Source organism: Rhopalosiphum padi, chromosome 2, assembly GCF_020882245.1.
Source record: "Rhopalosiphum padi isolate XX-2018 chromosome 2, ASM2088224v1, whole genome shotgun sequence".
Classification (NCBI taxonomy): domain Eukaryota; kingdom Metazoa; phylum Arthropoda; class Insecta; order Hemiptera; family Aphididae; genus Rhopalosiphum; species Rhopalosiphum padi.
Window position 1 is genome coordinate 924,837 of NC_083598.1, and position 17,522 is coordinate 942,358.

Consider the following 17,522-nt stretch of genomic DNA (forward strand, 5'->3'; position numbering starts at 1 on the left):
ATGTGAATCGCAAATCATAAATAATAATTACTGTAACGACTGACGAGATTATGTTCTTTTAGTATTGAAGCAGCATAATCTTAACTATTTTAATTCCATATTCCGTAATATATGTCATTTGACTTTAAAGTGACGTAGATAATAATTGTATTATTTTTTAAAAAAATTCACACGACACTAAATACTGGAATGATAGCCAGTATAGTCACCTTATTGCAGATGTCGACAAATATTACACGCGTATTATCTATTAGTATTGAAGAATAAGTGTTTATACGGTGCATAAACCTATTAAGTGATATTATTATGTCAACGACCAAATAACATAAATTATTACGTAAATAAGAAACAGTTTACCACACCTGCAGCAGCGGGGTAGGATATGCACAGTGCATAGTGTACCAAAGGGGAGGGAACGTGACTAAATGGTCGCGTGGTTAAGGAAACGGAGGGCGTGCATGGGATTTCGATGGCGGGGGAGTGAGAGAGCGCGTGCGCGCCGACGACATACACCCCTTCCCCCAATGCATTGCGGCGGATCGGATTACACGGTATCAACCCTTAAAAACACTAATAATGACAATAACAATAAATGCGTGGGACACGCCCTCCGCAGCGGCGCGTCGGTGCCGTCTGCCGTGCGTGGCCGCGGTGGCGGCGGCGGTGTCCAGTCCCTTCGGACCCTTACGGACGCGCGCACACTTGCAGACATAATATTATATTGAGTACTGACGCCGTTGCCTCGCCATGACCGAATCCGGAGTGGCCGTCCGCAGGCCGCTTTCGCCCAGAAAGTTTTTCGCCATGTTGTACGAGACGGACGCCGCCGCGGCCGCCGAGCACGCCCGTCGTCCACTTCACGGCCGCGCCGGCGACGTCCCGTTGCAACAGTGGTACGGATTGCGACGGCCGTCCGTCCCGGTGCAGCTTGCAGCCGCCGCGGACCCGTCACTACAGCAGCACACCGTTGTGGTCGTCCGGCCCACCGCAGCGTACGTTGAACACACGTTCGCCGCCGGCTTGACCGCTTTCCGTGAGTATATATAATATGTCCGCTTGATGATGGTATACGATGTCGGTATACCGTGTTATATATTTTATGGCAAAATAATATATTGAATTATATTTCTACAGTTGTTTTTATCATATTTTTAGTTATTTACTCTTTTGAATGACAACATACATTTCCAGCTTTGTATTCTAAAGCAGAAAATTATTTGAAATTTTCGATTTATAAAAATCACATTTCGGACATAATTAGTTACAACTGTTATAATTATTTAAAGTTAAAATGAATGGTGTAAACTAGTCATCCAGTTAGTGGCGTACTTAAACATGAATTTTTGAGAGGGGAGGTGGTTATAGTTCTTAAATAAACAATTTGGATGATCAAAAATATATATCTCATAAAAAACTAATTTTTTCTAAAAATTTCGGGGGGTTATCCCTAACCTCCCGCCCGGTTAGTACGCCAATGAATCCAGCAGACCAGTTAGGTCCAGGACTAATTAATATATTGTGGTGTACTTGTGTTGTATCACTTTATTTCGTTCATTTTAACTTAAGTTACTCATAAATGACCCCCAAAATTTGATTTTTACATGTAAAAAAATATTTTATTTTGAAATAAGAGAATTAAAAACGCATATAAGATTAGGTTAAGTCATTTATTGTTATTAAAAAAGTAAAAAATTAAACATTATAATGATAAAAATTGAAAATATATTTATTTTTAGAAAAATGTTGGTATAAGTGTGACTAAACAGATGAATTTGGTTTGAAAAATTACCGAAGTCTTTCCATACAAGAGTTATGTTATATAAAAAGATATATGGTGATTATTTTATCGTAAGTCCACCACTTAAGTTTCATAAAAAAACACGTCAAGTTTTAAATTTTAAGCACAAAATGTCTCTTTACCTAATTGATAAATCATAGAAAAATGTAAAATAATTTATACCGTTTTTCTGAAAAGTTTTAAAAAAAAAAAATTTCACTGCATGTTCACAATAAAATAATTACCTCACATAATCATATATGATTGTTACCGTATGCGGAATATAGAAATCTTATAGTCATTGTGTCAATATACGTCTATCATTCTGATTCATTAATCTTGTCGATAATAATATGATATTATTAAGTAAACGACAGTCCAACGTGATTATCTAAAATTTATTATGTTAGCAATCTAGTATGTAAAAATTGTAAACTGTAAGTAGTGTCTTATCTGAAACACTTGATCTTGAAGCATAACATTCTAATAAAATTATAATTTTTAATATTATTATCATACGGCACAATTATTAGGCAGTGCATGTTAATTTTCGATATCGATTGACGGTGAATTTAAATGGATGTTTACATTTAGTTTAGTATACTTCTTTTATCCAAATTGTAGGTATATTCTTCTTATTTATAAAACTTTTTTTTTTAATATTCGATATTTACTCATAAGTCATTAACATAAAAGTAATTTTCGTTAGATTATGAAATCAATAATTAATTTAAGCACCTAAAATATCACAACGACTAAAATTCGTAGTGTTATTATAGCTAATAATCAGGTATAACTACTTCAAACTATGTGTAATCATCTTTGTCGAAAACACAACAGTTGTCAGACATTGAATGTCCTACATAAAAAAACCATGTGTATTAGTTAACATAAATAATGTTGATTGAAAAATTATATAGTTATTTCATAGATTACATAATAATTTGAGCTAGGTTACAACTAATTGTTTTGAACATAATGGAAATAGGGGGAAAGTATATATAGGTATCACTAATCTACTGTACAGTAGTTGTTAACTAAATTTCGTTATCGAGAAAGCTACTGTAATAATATGTATTTGTTAAATTTGAATGTAATGATAAATTATTGCATTTTAAAAATGATTTTGAGCGATGACAGTCTGTCAGCCTATACTATTACTTTAAGTAGATTTCATGATATGTTTAAATTGCCAACATAGTAATTTATTTTATTATCAATAATATAGGAGGTTGAATTAAATGTTTTCAAAAACATTGCATTTATTATATAATTATTATAAAATTAGGTATAAGGTATATATTTATATGGTAATATCATAGGTATATTATTATTATTAACTTTTGAGTCAATACCAATTTGTGTAAATAGGTTCGTAGTTTAAATGGGCTATAGCATAAAATTAATTTAAATGTTTATGTGTTTATGAAAATATTATTGTCAAATTGTACATTAAATATTATATTAATATACCGAATGTCAACGAAAAGTATTTTTGAATTAACATAACTATAATTGTTTATTCTTAATTTAAAATAATAATAATATACCTATTATATAATTATACCTTACACATAATTTTATAATTTATAATAAATGCAATGTTTTTGAAAACATTTAATTCAACCTCCTATATTTAAATATCTGATTTCATTTAAATATTAACTTAAAATGTATTTATAAAAAAAAAAATAATATTTATATTTTATTTTTTTATTATTTTTTTTATTTATAATCAATGAGTATCCTTATACTAAATGTTCAAACGTTTTAAGCAAGCGATAAATGTTCATCAATATAAATTAAATGTAAAATGCTTATATAATGTAAATGGCTCAAAAATAGTCAAAATATTTTTAAAATTATATCATCTATATAAAAAATGCTAATTATAAACATTTTGTGAACATTTCAAGTATTTACAGTTATTCGTTTATGAGTTACATTAAAAATAGATTTTGTTGAAAACTGGTTTTGCGTAGAAATTCTCGTTTTTTTTTGTTTGTTTTTAAAATAATTTAGAAAAATACTGAGAATTTTTTATTCTTGATCTCCAAAGTATCAACTAGATTTATTTTTCTGCTAGAAAATATATTGAAATTGAAAATCAAAATTTGTTTTTACTTTAAATTGTATGTACATAATACATATAGTAAAAAAAATACAAGCGCTAAAATCAATAGGTACATTCAACGTTTCATTTAGAATCTGAAATATACATTTTATATTTTTTTGAATTTATTTTTATATTTGTATTTTTTAAGGCATTAACTGCGTGGTTATTAGCCTGTAAATCTAAAGTATAATATTTGTAAGTAGTCATGAATATAGTTTTACTTCATTTTACCTCCACATAAATAATAATAATAACCATAAATATTATAAATGTATATTTGTTCATATAGTACATTTAAAATTAAATTATTATTTGCAATTATTTTTTTTTAAATATTCGTGAATTAAAGAAGTCGGGTTGAAAAAAAATATAAAGAAGATTTAGAAGAATTATTATTTGTTTTTATTGATATTTAATACGATAAATCCGATGTCCTATAAGACATACTAATAGTAATAATATAATTCAAAATATTATGCTACTTTTATGTATCATAAATTAAATTTCGAAGGTCCACGCCTAAATGACAGATTAAGGATTTTTTTTTTAGTTACACAACAAAATATTTAATTTTACATCCGTGTACTTGTAGTGTAAATATACTTTTATTTTAAGCACTTTAATATTATAATTTAAAGGTCTATGAATAATGTTCTTGGAAAAAATTTGTTTTGCCCTATACGCACTAATCATTACTATAATTATTACCATTAAAATATATAATACGTTATGTGAAATATTGAAGAATTATATGATAAACAATATATTATTGTAACATATTATTATATTTAATAACTACATTATAACAGTTTAGACTGTAATCAAGTTATTGATAATATTTAAAATTCAAATACTACACTGGAAACTAATACTATTCTAATTTTAATATTAAAAACATATTTGCATGAACACCGTGGCATCATCTACATAATCGATGTGTTTGACAATGTTTTATTACACGTTTTTTTTTTAATAATAAATATATATTTATGGTAATTTGAAGAAAAAAACGGTGTGTATATTAATAATATCATATGTACCTAATGATAATATCGATGCATTAATGATGTCTTCTGTGTACCAATAAAAATAAATACATTTATAGGCAAATAAGATAAACGCGATTAAAGCTGATTTTAATACATAGCGTATTATTAATAATCATAACGATGCAATGCTTTTAGAACATATTATTTTGTCATATGAACATATAATATTATGAGTGCCTATTTAATTTTGATATAGGTAGGTACTCGATATTTACACGTTCATTTACTTCATTATTTGATATATAATACAAGGTATATAGACACAATAATTCTGTCATACAATGTCGCAACATGATAATATTATTATAGTTTATTGTCATACGAATTAAATAATATAATGTGATATGTAACTTAACTGACATATTTTTATCATAACTTGTTGTGTAACACGTATAATGTGTACATGTATAAAAATCTGTTAACGAATAATTCCATTTTTACCCTTCTAGAATATTGTCCCATTGAATGCATATATCTGCAACAGTTTAATATTATTATGAACGTCAACTGTACACAAAAACGATACAATATAAATATGATGGGTATTGCAGTGTTTTCATACACCAGAAGACATTTGCCGTTGTCTACATGACGATATTACGTATATTCATAATTTACCATAATAATATGCGTTGTAAATTGAATTAGTAAATCTATGCAGATACTTTTCTAATGTGAAGTATTCGTGCTGATAAGTTTTTTTGGTATATTATTCTTTACTTGAGTATAACGCGCATCTCAGGTAGGTTTGCGAAGACACGTTCTACAAGCCTGAATGTCGGTAATGTTTATTTCATCTCTGAAATGCTATACATTAAGTCAGGTTATCCTTCACTTTTAATATTATTATAAAGCGAAGAGCTCATTAAATGACGTAGGTGTCTGTAGGTAGAACTCGTTTTGCCCCTTTAAATGCATTTTGTATTACACAAGTGTAATAATTATTATTCTTCATTAAATATAATATTATATACGTATATTTGATCCAGTATATAACATAACATTACAGAAGTCAATCATCTTTAGCTTATTTGAAAAAAAAAAACAAAAAATATGTCCAGGGTTATATTAAAAATTAAGACGCATAGTTTAATGAGGATTTATAATCAACATATTATGTTACATATCGTAATTATCTAAATTAATTATTATGGTATTATTTTGATGTGTATGCATAATTTACCAATTACAAAAATATGGACCATTTCTTTTTGGATCAGTCAATACGCATATTAGGTGCAAATTATAAATATAAAAATATGTTCTACATACATTTAATAATATTAATATTTCTTATGAATTGTTTGGTTATAAAAGGTTAAGTACCTATTAATTAAATCATGATATTAAAATATAAAGAATTACATAGATATATTATATTATTATAATATTGATAGCTGATAGCGTATGTAAAAATTAATAATTTATTTCTTATTATTTAATTAGTTATATGTATCTATTATAGATTTATAGTATTGTAGCAAGTTAATGCAGCACATACGTCGATTAAATATTTTTATTAAATACTTATATTAAGTAATAGTTATATTAAACTGTTTAATTTAAGTTAATACAACTGATATTAAATTGCAGATAATTAGTATTACACGTTATACTATTTTAAGTCTTTTTAAATTGTCGATATTTTAGTTACAACTAATATGAATTATTATTATTTTAGCGAGATATAATAATTTAACATCACTTAAAATACATTAACAAAATTCATGAAAATATTTAAAATAATATTATTTGATACGTGCAAATTATCATAGTTATACAAATTATTCATTATTTTTTTTTATGTATAAATATTGCTCCTGTAAAACTGTAGAAGTAAATAACTTCAAGTACTTTACATATTTTTTAAAATATTTTATCATTATTAAATTTAAAGGATTACATTATATTTCACTAACGTTGGTATGCTTAAATTTTGAAAAATCTTATTTATCTTAATTATTATAATAAAGATTAATGAAATACTAATTGTGTCAGGTGCATAGCAAAGATTATTTATTATAAAATAAGTATTTTAAAATAAAATATATGAAAAATATAATCTATTCTAACCTATCTTAAAGAATCTTTAGCATATAATACATTTTTGGATTATATATTTATATCTCTGAGAGAAGGGGGGATATTTTAATACACAAAACATCCCCTCCTTTGGACTAAATATCTGAACTGTATTACATACTAAATTATCAGTAACGTTGGTTGTTACACAATAATGTGAAATGTAAATAAATTATAATACAATTCACAACAATATTAAAACAAGTTGTATTGTTGCAAAATTTGTTAAAACCTTATTTTATAATTCATATGATAATATATATAATTTAGGTAGGCGTATATTTTTAATGTATCTTATATATGAAAGATAGAATAGTATAAACATTTCTTAAAATTATTAAATTTCAGAATACCAGATGATTATCAATTTTGTATTGTTGGTCAATCATACAAAACTAAGTATTACCTATATCAGTATACTCTAAATGATGCACATAATATAACTATCAACAATATTTAAATACCTACAAATCATATTTATTAAATAAACGTATGTATTTTTTAGGTTTTAAGTTTAAACGTAGGTACTTATGGTAATTGTATACATATATTCCGATAAATTTGTGACGTATTTAAAGATTTTGTAGCTTAAAACTACATAATACTCAGTGTAGAAAGGAAATCTTTCTAATATTGACCCCTATTAGACATACACATGTATACCATATGCCATCTAAAGTTTCTTAAATCACATCTTATAACATATGGAATACGATACTCGGAAGTCGTATAGTTGCCTTGGCTGACTATGACTGGCATAGTCATTATTATATTACAAGTTAATATACGCCGTTTACTGTGTAATAATGTTAGAACACAACAATTAACCCTCATACTTAGCCGCCGAAAATATTTCGTAGGTTTCCTAATCAACTGCCTATACTGCCTACTTGTAAAAATAATAATAATAATAATAATAAATACATTAACACGGTGAACCTATTACATTCGATTATAACACAATTTATAGGTATAAAACGGGTATATTTTAGTATATTGTATGTAATAATAATAAAAAGTAAATAGTACCTAATAAACTAATGTCAATAACACGGAATGTGGAACGTCAAATTGCTGTTTAGACTATGAAAATGGCTAAATTCGATTGACAGAAATAATATACGCACATAGTTTTCTCGGCTAATGCAATATGCTTTAGAAATTTAGAATCACTATAATTATGTCTAACGATGTGTCATGACGTGTAATTGGTTTTTAGTTGAAAGGAGACGACGGAAAGAAGGCCGGGCACCTCGACGGCAGAGGACCACCTTCAGTCCAGAACAGACGCTAAGTTTGGAAATGGAATACAGGAACAACGAGTATGTGTCCCGGAACAGGAGATCGGAATTGGCTACTGCATTAGATCTGTCTGAAACGCAGGTGAAGATTTGGTTTCAAAATCGTAGGGCCAAAGATAAGAGGCTGGAAAAGACACATTATGACCAGCAAATCAGGTGAGATTATATATATATTATTATGAGTTTATATATTAGGTATTATCACGCACATATCAATAAAATATTTATTTAAAACATATCTTCAATTTTTAATCGTTATGTACTTAATACAGAATATTAGAAAATAACCGCATTTAAAAATGTAAATTAAATCAACACATAAAGTAATATAGTCAATAAGGTTTGTTAAAAATGATGAAAATATAACTACGGTTCAAAATGCAAGACTACATGTAGATTATGCAAATATATAAAACTGTATATACTTAACTTTTAATTTTTTAAATATTAATATAAATACAACTACATAAACGCATATTTTGAGAAATGATTCTAAATTGTTTGCCCAAAAATAGTTGAAATCTTGTTAAAAATTACAGATTTCTTTTATTTAAAATTTAATATGTTCATATTCCATCCAATATAGGGATGGACTTTTATCTTTTTAAATCGAAATTGAAGTAGGGATAATTAGATACTAGATAATTTAAATTTGGAGACGTGGGTCTTACTTAAAATTATTTATGAATATTCTAATTGTTTAATTTTTTAGGGTATTATAGATAGTTTAAAAATGTTTTTTTAATTTAAAACATTTTCCGCTTCATTAATAAAATTTAAAAATCAAGTATTTATTTTGCATAGTGACATAATTTTGTCATAAACTAAAATCCAACAAAGATAACTAAGCAATAGATCACCAACGTATGACCATGAATTCTATTAAGATATTTAGACTAGAAATAGACGAGAGGGAATGGTCCTAATCTGGTAGGTCCGTGTGATCAATCAAATGACCGTATAAGACTTTTTTACCACATGTCAAACCCTTTCTCCCACAATTGTATACAGAATAGAATAAAAAATAAAAATATATTAGCTTTAATTTAAAAATTTTAATTTACAAGAATGATGATTAATATTGCGATTAGGTATTGAGATTAATACTCAATAGTAATATCTAGTAGTCATTGTTAACTAAGTTGGTATGTAAAATATAATTTAAAATTAATTTGAAAATAATAATGATTGATTTCTAAAATAGTTTATGTTATAGGTATTTTTTTGATAAATACACGATAAGACAGTTCGTCGCATAACTATTTAGATGAGTGGAAACATAAAATGTAATATTTGATCTGATGATAATATACGCTTCGGAGCCAAAAGAAACAAATTACTAAGGAATTTATAGTACCACCAATATTATTTGGAAAAACATTACATTATAGGAAGTATATTATATAAAATTATATTTAAGGAAGTGGAGAGCACGAAAGCTGAAATTGCAGCATAAGAAATATGAGGAACACGATGATATTGCCATGATAACATACAAAATCTAAATATTTATACTGAACAGCTTCCAATAATATTTTATGATCGGAAAAGTATGGAGATGGCAAATTATTTGATTAAAAAAAAATCAAGAGTAGATCTAATGAAAGATATATAGATAAGACGAAAAGCATTGGCCGTGGTTATTACTTATTACAATTTGATAAATCCAAGATGTTTTAAAGATTTGTTTTATATTATTTAAATGTGTATTGAAGGTTTGGAGTTTATTATTAAGGAAATGCCAAGGTCTTTAAAGCTGATATATTTGTCATATTATATTAAATATTCGATGTATTGATAAGAAATGTATAAAATTATAAATATTGAATTATGCAAAAGCTTATAGCAATAAAACAATACATACAAGTTAATTTATTACATTAAGATATTATATACCTATTGGCTATTAGTTATTACCAACTTAAGTTATGTATTATATTATTAATTATTATATAATATAAATCATAAATAATATTGTTGGTTTAACTTTTAAAATTGTTAACACTTCTTTATCTTTGCTAAACTAACAATAAGGGGTAAAAAAAATTAAATACCAAACTTTAAATCGTACACATAAATCGTATAAACATTATTCTTAAAATAAATCAGATCATACTGGTTAGTAATAGTACCACTGACTTATTAGTCGTTATTTGTTTGAAAAACAAAATCTATGTACACAAGGCGTGGTAAACTAACTTAAATATTTACGATTTAACCAAATTACATTATGTTTAATGATAATGTTGTGTTTTTACTTCACGTATAAACTAGCTAAAAGAATATTAGATTAAACAGTCTTGGGATTTAGTTAAATTATAATAGTTGCATTATTAAATACAAACGTTTTCCGTAATAATGAGACGATAAATAGAAAGTAATAAGTAATTGAAAACAACGTTAAGATTTGCATGGTGCCAGTTTAAATAAATAAATATTAACTATATATAAATATAATAATTTTTGATATAATATACGTATCGTAACCGTTTTGATTTATTTTATTATAGTCGTAATATTGTACATCGTGACTAATTTCCATTACGATCATATTAAATTCCACACTGCAGTGTTGTAGATAGAATTTTTTGTGTTTTGTTTTTTGGGAGAGGGACACTAAATGCTTTTTTTCTATATTTTTTGTAATGCTAAAATACGTACTTATCGCCTATTAATTTATTACCCCTTTGTTCATTAACTATTTATTAAACATCATTTTTTTTCTTGTGACTGTACAGTTATTATGTTAATATTGTTAATAATTAAAAAAATACATTTAACATAACAATGTATTAACATTATTGTGAACCATTACTAAATGTATAACTTAATAAATTAAATTATATTATTACTTTGTGTTGTAAACATGACATTTAATTTTTAATTATTCGAATATTATTAATAAAAAGAATACAAGACCATAACTTTGAACTTGTATAAGTATATACCTAGTATAATATAAAACAAGCCATAGTTAACCTTACATAAAAGGAATAAATACAAATAAAAGAAATTATTATGAAGCAACTAAAAAAATTTAAATGATCAAAAACATAACAAAGGTCACGGTTTGTACAAAAATTTACTATAAACAATTAACTGTGCGATGTCGTTCGTTCGTAGTATTCAATATTCATACGATGTACATACTAAATGTACAGTAAATAAAAAAAAACAGTAGGTAGTCTCCAAGTTATAATATTTTAAATTATAACATTATGTTTTAGGGATTACGGTTATATCCATTATTTATATATACTGTGATTAATTATATTCAATGTTTGTCGGCACCGCGTATTTATAAAAAAAAAAAAATAATATACCTAATTTAATATGGATCATTTATTTTAACATCATACTTAATCAATACTTAATTAATACTTAATCATTACTTCTAACTATTTATGAATACAAATCACGAATAATTTATCAAAGATTCACTTTGAATTTTATAATTTATAAATATATTAATAATATAACTTTAAATTATAACGATTTCAAAAAAAAAATTTCATAGTGGGAGGGCGTGACCCTTAGTGTCCTTCTAGCTGCGGTACTAGTGCACTACCACACCATAACTTCAGACCTAAAGTATGTTATTAATTATTATTCATTGTTTAAACCATTAAACATAGTCATGTATTACCTATATCTTCAGATAGACTTCAGCTGTCTAAAATATATTAAAGATTTAATATAATATGGACTCACTGAAATGATACGAAAATTGGATCAACATCGATATAATATATTATATTATTATGATTGTGTATATGTGAACAATAATAATAGTAGATACCAGAGATATTTACTGTATCAGTATTTCGGTAGAATAAACATGCAAAATACTGCAAATAATGTTGAATCCTGTACAAAATAAACTTTGTATTCAAGCTGATGTGTTAAATTTCCTTACGACAACAATACATCCTTATTTCATCGGTTCGTCTGTAACAATATAAGGTATTGTCACTTGATAAAATATGACGGTCACTACCGTAAATAATAACGTCGCAAACCATACGATAAAATTTAATACTTTGTCGAACAAAAAAAGAAATATCGAATCCGATAACCACAACATTTTAGTAGATTAAAACTGCACACATATAATTTAATGAGTTAAAATCAGACATTTATTTTAAGGTTGTTGTATTCAAAAACTGAATACTTTTTAATGATTTAAAATCATTTCTTAAAAATGTATGTATTTTTAAATGTAAAATGTACCAATTATACAATATACATATATATACAAATTAAAATATATAAAGAAATTACCCTCAACATAATTATTAAGAATTAAAATTAAAATATGTTTTTATTTTATTTTTTTCGTAAAAAAAGTAATTATTTTCATTTTGGGTACTAAGAATATCACAATTTAATACGAAATCAAGGAAAACACGGTATGATAATAAGCTGTATGAAATATTGTTACATTTTTGGACGTAACGGTAGCATATTATAGAACTATGACAAATGTATTTATGATCAATATAATACATTTTTGTATATTTTATGACAGAAAAGACTATAAAGATAGTTCATAGATAACAGTGGATTTATTTAATCCATAAAAAAGGTATAGTTGATGTAAACACACATAATATTATAATTTAATATTCGATCTATAGGAACTTTAGTAAAAATTTGAATATTTTCAATGACTCACTATCATTAAAAACATCATAGCAAAGTGATTTAGAAATGAATTTCATAACAACAAGAGCTTAAACAGTTATTTTAACATACATTTTGTAATTTTTTAACTGTAAATTATATATTTATACATATAGGTGTGCAGGGTGTTAATTGGCACGCCTTGTGATATTCCGTGGGCCGAAACACCTAATTTGTTATTCAAATTCCTCATACACATTAATTGTAATAAATATATCTAAATTACCAAAGTCAAATGTATTGTATTTTGCATATTTTGACAGTTGTTAGCTTTTTAAGGCATTAATAGACCTACATATAAATGATTTTTTTATTATTATTATATACATTACACTTGTTGAATAAACTGGCCGTAATGTCATAAGAGTTAATAGACAATACTATTAGAGTATTAGACAGCCCGCATTTATTGTGTGGTATCTTGATGACTTGGTGAATTTGTACTCACTACCCGTTGTGCCAGTTATCTTACATTCGTCATACATAAAATGTGTGTAGGCTTAAATACAATATAACAGTTTAAAAAATACTATTATAACTCGTTTTAAAATTAAAATACCGAAAAAAAAATGTCAGTAGCGGATAAGGATAACGTTTCATTTTTAACGTGAATACACTTGGTCATAAGATCAATATTTACACTAAATAATATTAAAAATATATGTAAGTGAAATGTGGAACGTACAATTAATATTTCATATGACGAGTGTGGGACAGATACAACGGATTCTCGTGTAATGCACCTCAATATACATATTATTAAGGAATTCGTCGAGTAAACGGCTAGGTAGGTACATAATGTGTAGATATAGTTTACGTACAGGTACACCTGCGACCTATCAGCTCTTATTTTAAATTTTATATGAACAAAAATTATCGTACGATTTACACAATAGGTACATAATATAAAGACACGTCATTTATATTGGCAGCATTTTTGCCCTTTTATTCGTATATAGTCGTATATTTTATTTCGAAGAGAAAAACTACCGTACCTACTGACGACGACAACGACTATACCACATTATATTAATAATATACAACTCAATAACATAATGATTGCGTTGTGTATAATATATTGTTATATAAACGCGCCGCGCGCAAAGCCGATTCGTTTCCGCGTATTTTACCTCGCGCCCGCACAAAAGCACTGTGCGAAAATTAGTCAGATGTCGTAATAATATTTTATTCGCATTATTTTTATTGTTATTTCCACGTTTTTCGCGTACGCCCGCGCGGATTTCACGGTTATTTGCATCGGTGCTCGTCCTTTATTGAAACGGCGCGCGCGTATACATCGCACCAACATCCTCCTCTCCCCGATAGGTACCTACCCGGCACCTTATATTATATCCGTCGTAACGAATCCTAATCAAATCATACAGCTCGATTGGTCTTGTGCACGTCTTCGACAGCTGTTTAAAATGTTAATTATTATTTTATTATGAAGTTATATTGATGTCGGTGATTGTTAGTCGTGCGGTGGCTTACTTTTATACGTCGTATTATGTACGACAAACAATACCCAAAATACACGCACGTGTATCATATTAATACGATAAATTCAGTTTCAAGTTAACGCATTTTCCTCACGGGGAAAATGTTACGGAGTCTGCTCTGAATTATATAATTCGCTAAATAATTGAAAAATAATTAACTGACGATCTTTATTCAAATAAACGAACACATTAGTATGGGTTTTTATGCTTATTCTATTTGGACTAGGTAAATTGGTAAATATTTTTTTAAATAATTTCTAGTCAAAACAATGTCAAGAATAAAATACATTATAAATTTAATATTCTGAACTTCTGAAGCAAAATGTTATTCGCAGTATTCAAATACATAAAATTTGAGTTTTGGACAAGTAGTTTATAATTTACAAGTACTTAAAGTTTTGATGAGCGGAATGGAGTAGCTGGTCTACGGAGATACCCCATAAAATGTTGGTTTACTACTTCGCTCACCAAAACTTTAAACACTTTTAAATTTATATTTCGATTTTTATGTATTGAAATACTCTGAAAAATATTCTGCTTTAGAATATGAAAATTAAAAATGTATATTACCATTCAAAAAATTAAAAAACTTAAAAAATTATGGTAAAAAATGTAATGAAAAAATGTTTTATTAAATTATGCAAAAAAGTGAATAGATTTTTAAATTAATGAGCGTTGTTTGATAAAAAGAATCACTCTGTATAGACGAGGTTAGGTATACATGATACAAGAATTAAATAATACATTTCTAATTAAACATTAATATAATAGTATAACACATAAAAATGCTTAATTTGATAACCAACAATTTAATTGTATACTTACTAATATAATAGTAAATTATAAATGAAATGGTTTTCTGCAGGAAAATTTAATACTTAGCAAATTTTAGTGCAGGTAAAATATGTGACAAAAATGTTCTAGGTTTCTATGAACGATTTAAAATCTAGTTGAAAACAGGAGATTAGGATTTAGGAACGTCAATAGTTAAGTACATACAAAGATTAAAAGGATCATTCATAAAAGGAATCGAAAAATGGCTATAAACAACTAACTTATTAAGGGATATAAAATTTAAGAAGTTTAAAAACATTTGTATACGATCCACGAATTAGATTAAAATCAAAATATGTGATATAGCATTTACCTATTAACTAATAATAGTTTATACATTAAAATTAATTCTACCACCTGGTGAAACTGAGCCCCTTTTCGAGCACATACACAGCCATTTATAACACACAATATATTATAATAATTTATATTATATGTAAAATATAGCTGTTATCTTATTATAATCGTTTTTGTTTTCCAGGCAGATGTTCCAGCAAAATGGTTTCATTTTACCGAAGATTTAACGGCGGGTTACGCGTGGTCAAACATTAACGATATAATACAATAAACCTATACCTCGGAATAATTATCACTACATCGCTGTTAAACCATGCTCTACATAATATATTATATGATATATATTAGCCAACGGCAATGGCGCCAAAATCTCACAGGATGAAAAGTGTGGAATTCGCAAATAAGACAGACGTGTTACGTATATTATTATTATTATATATATTATGCTGTCGTCGTTGTCATCTATCTATTTTATCATTTGAAAAGCAACGAATTTCTCAAATGTCTAATATTATTATTATTATTGTTTACGAGAGATCTCTCTTCGCGTCGTTTATGACTATTTTATTTATTATATTATAATAATAATGTGTAGGTACGAATAGCGAAATTATTACGTACGTTTAGGGTTTTACTATTCGAAACTATAATATTATATTTCGTAAACATACAGGACGTTGTAAACGGACGATTTAAATGCTTGTCGTTTTGGCCACGATAACTGTATGGACTGTATAATATGTATATGTATAAAATAATATTTACAGGATGTTGTTCACGCGTATAAACTATGCAGTTATATTATATTACTATTTATATATACTTTATGTAAATTATATTATACATATTATGTACCTACAATTGTGTTGTATGATGAGGTAATAGTGTTAAGTGTAATACTAACTGTGTAATTAATATCACATAATATGTGTTTAAAATATTTACATATTCTAGTCATATGATATTGTTTTGTATTTTGGAGCTACCGACGTAGTGTACGAATATAATGAATCGAATAAATCAAGTTCACAAATAATTATTAACATCAACCGCGTATCCAAATTATCAATGTTTATTTTTGGCACGTGCGAGTTTATAAGGAAAAAGGCATAACGAGTGGTCGGCGCACATGAGGGTTAGTAAAAGGGGCTGTTTATTAACATCCCCGGCTCAAATCTCAATTGTGCTGTAGAACTAAATGGGAAAGGTGGTCAACTGCCATAATTTAAAATTGTTACCTCTTATTACATATATTATATTATGATCGCATTATTTATAAAATATATAGATAAAACTATTGACGATTTTGCTAATTTCCCAAATGACTTAATATATACCTATTATTTGTTGTAAAAATTGTTTAAATAAATAATAAAGTGATTAAAAAATATTACCTATAGATTTTATTTGTACGTTCCTATGATAACAATTATATTAATAACCAAATATCAAGATTTTATTGGTGATGAAATCATTTGCTTGTATTTTTATAAAACAACATGGTTCAATAATAATACAAGCAAAAGTGCATTGCATATTCAAATAAAAATCACAGCATATTTTTATTTGTAATTCAATGCCGAAGTTCAGTGTGGATATTTTTTATTATTAATTTTTTTTTTAACTTCATGCATTAGAATACGTGTACCTAGTTTTTATAATTGAATAATTGTATAAAGTATTTTTAAAGAAGTTTCAAAATAAGAGACCAAACAAAAACCAGCAGGTTTGTGTTTATGTTTATCGAATGCATTAAAATATATATATAAAAATATAGTATAATGTGGAGTAAGTACTCAAATCAATAACATCACAGAACGTAATAATACTAACGGTTCGAGCAAACGCTCCTTTTTATATATTTTATTGAAGAGGAATTGCACA

General features: G+C 26.7%; 1 protein-coding gene across 2 annotated transcripts; it reads left to right on the forward strand.

Annotated features, from left to right (window-relative positions):
* Positions 1-519: 519 nt before the first annotated feature.
* Positions 520-17,028, forward strand: LOC132920803 (homeobox protein rough-like). 2 transcript variants are annotated; one of them, XM_060983480.1, is made up of 3 exons: positions 520-1,033; positions 8,244-8,481; positions 15,827-17,028. In XM_060983480.1, the coding sequence occupies exons 1-3, from the start codon at positions 748-750 to the stop codon at positions 15,891-15,893; spliced, it is 591 nt and encodes a 196-aa protein (XP_060839463.1). In that variant the 5' UTR covers positions 520-747; the 3' UTR covers positions 15,894-17,028. The 2 variants fall into 2 exon arrangements, with proteins under 2 accessions (XP_060839463.1, XP_060839464.1); XM_060983481.1 differs by having other exon boundaries at positions 528-1,033; positions 15,823-17,028.
* Positions 17,029-17,522: the final 494 nt, after the last annotated feature.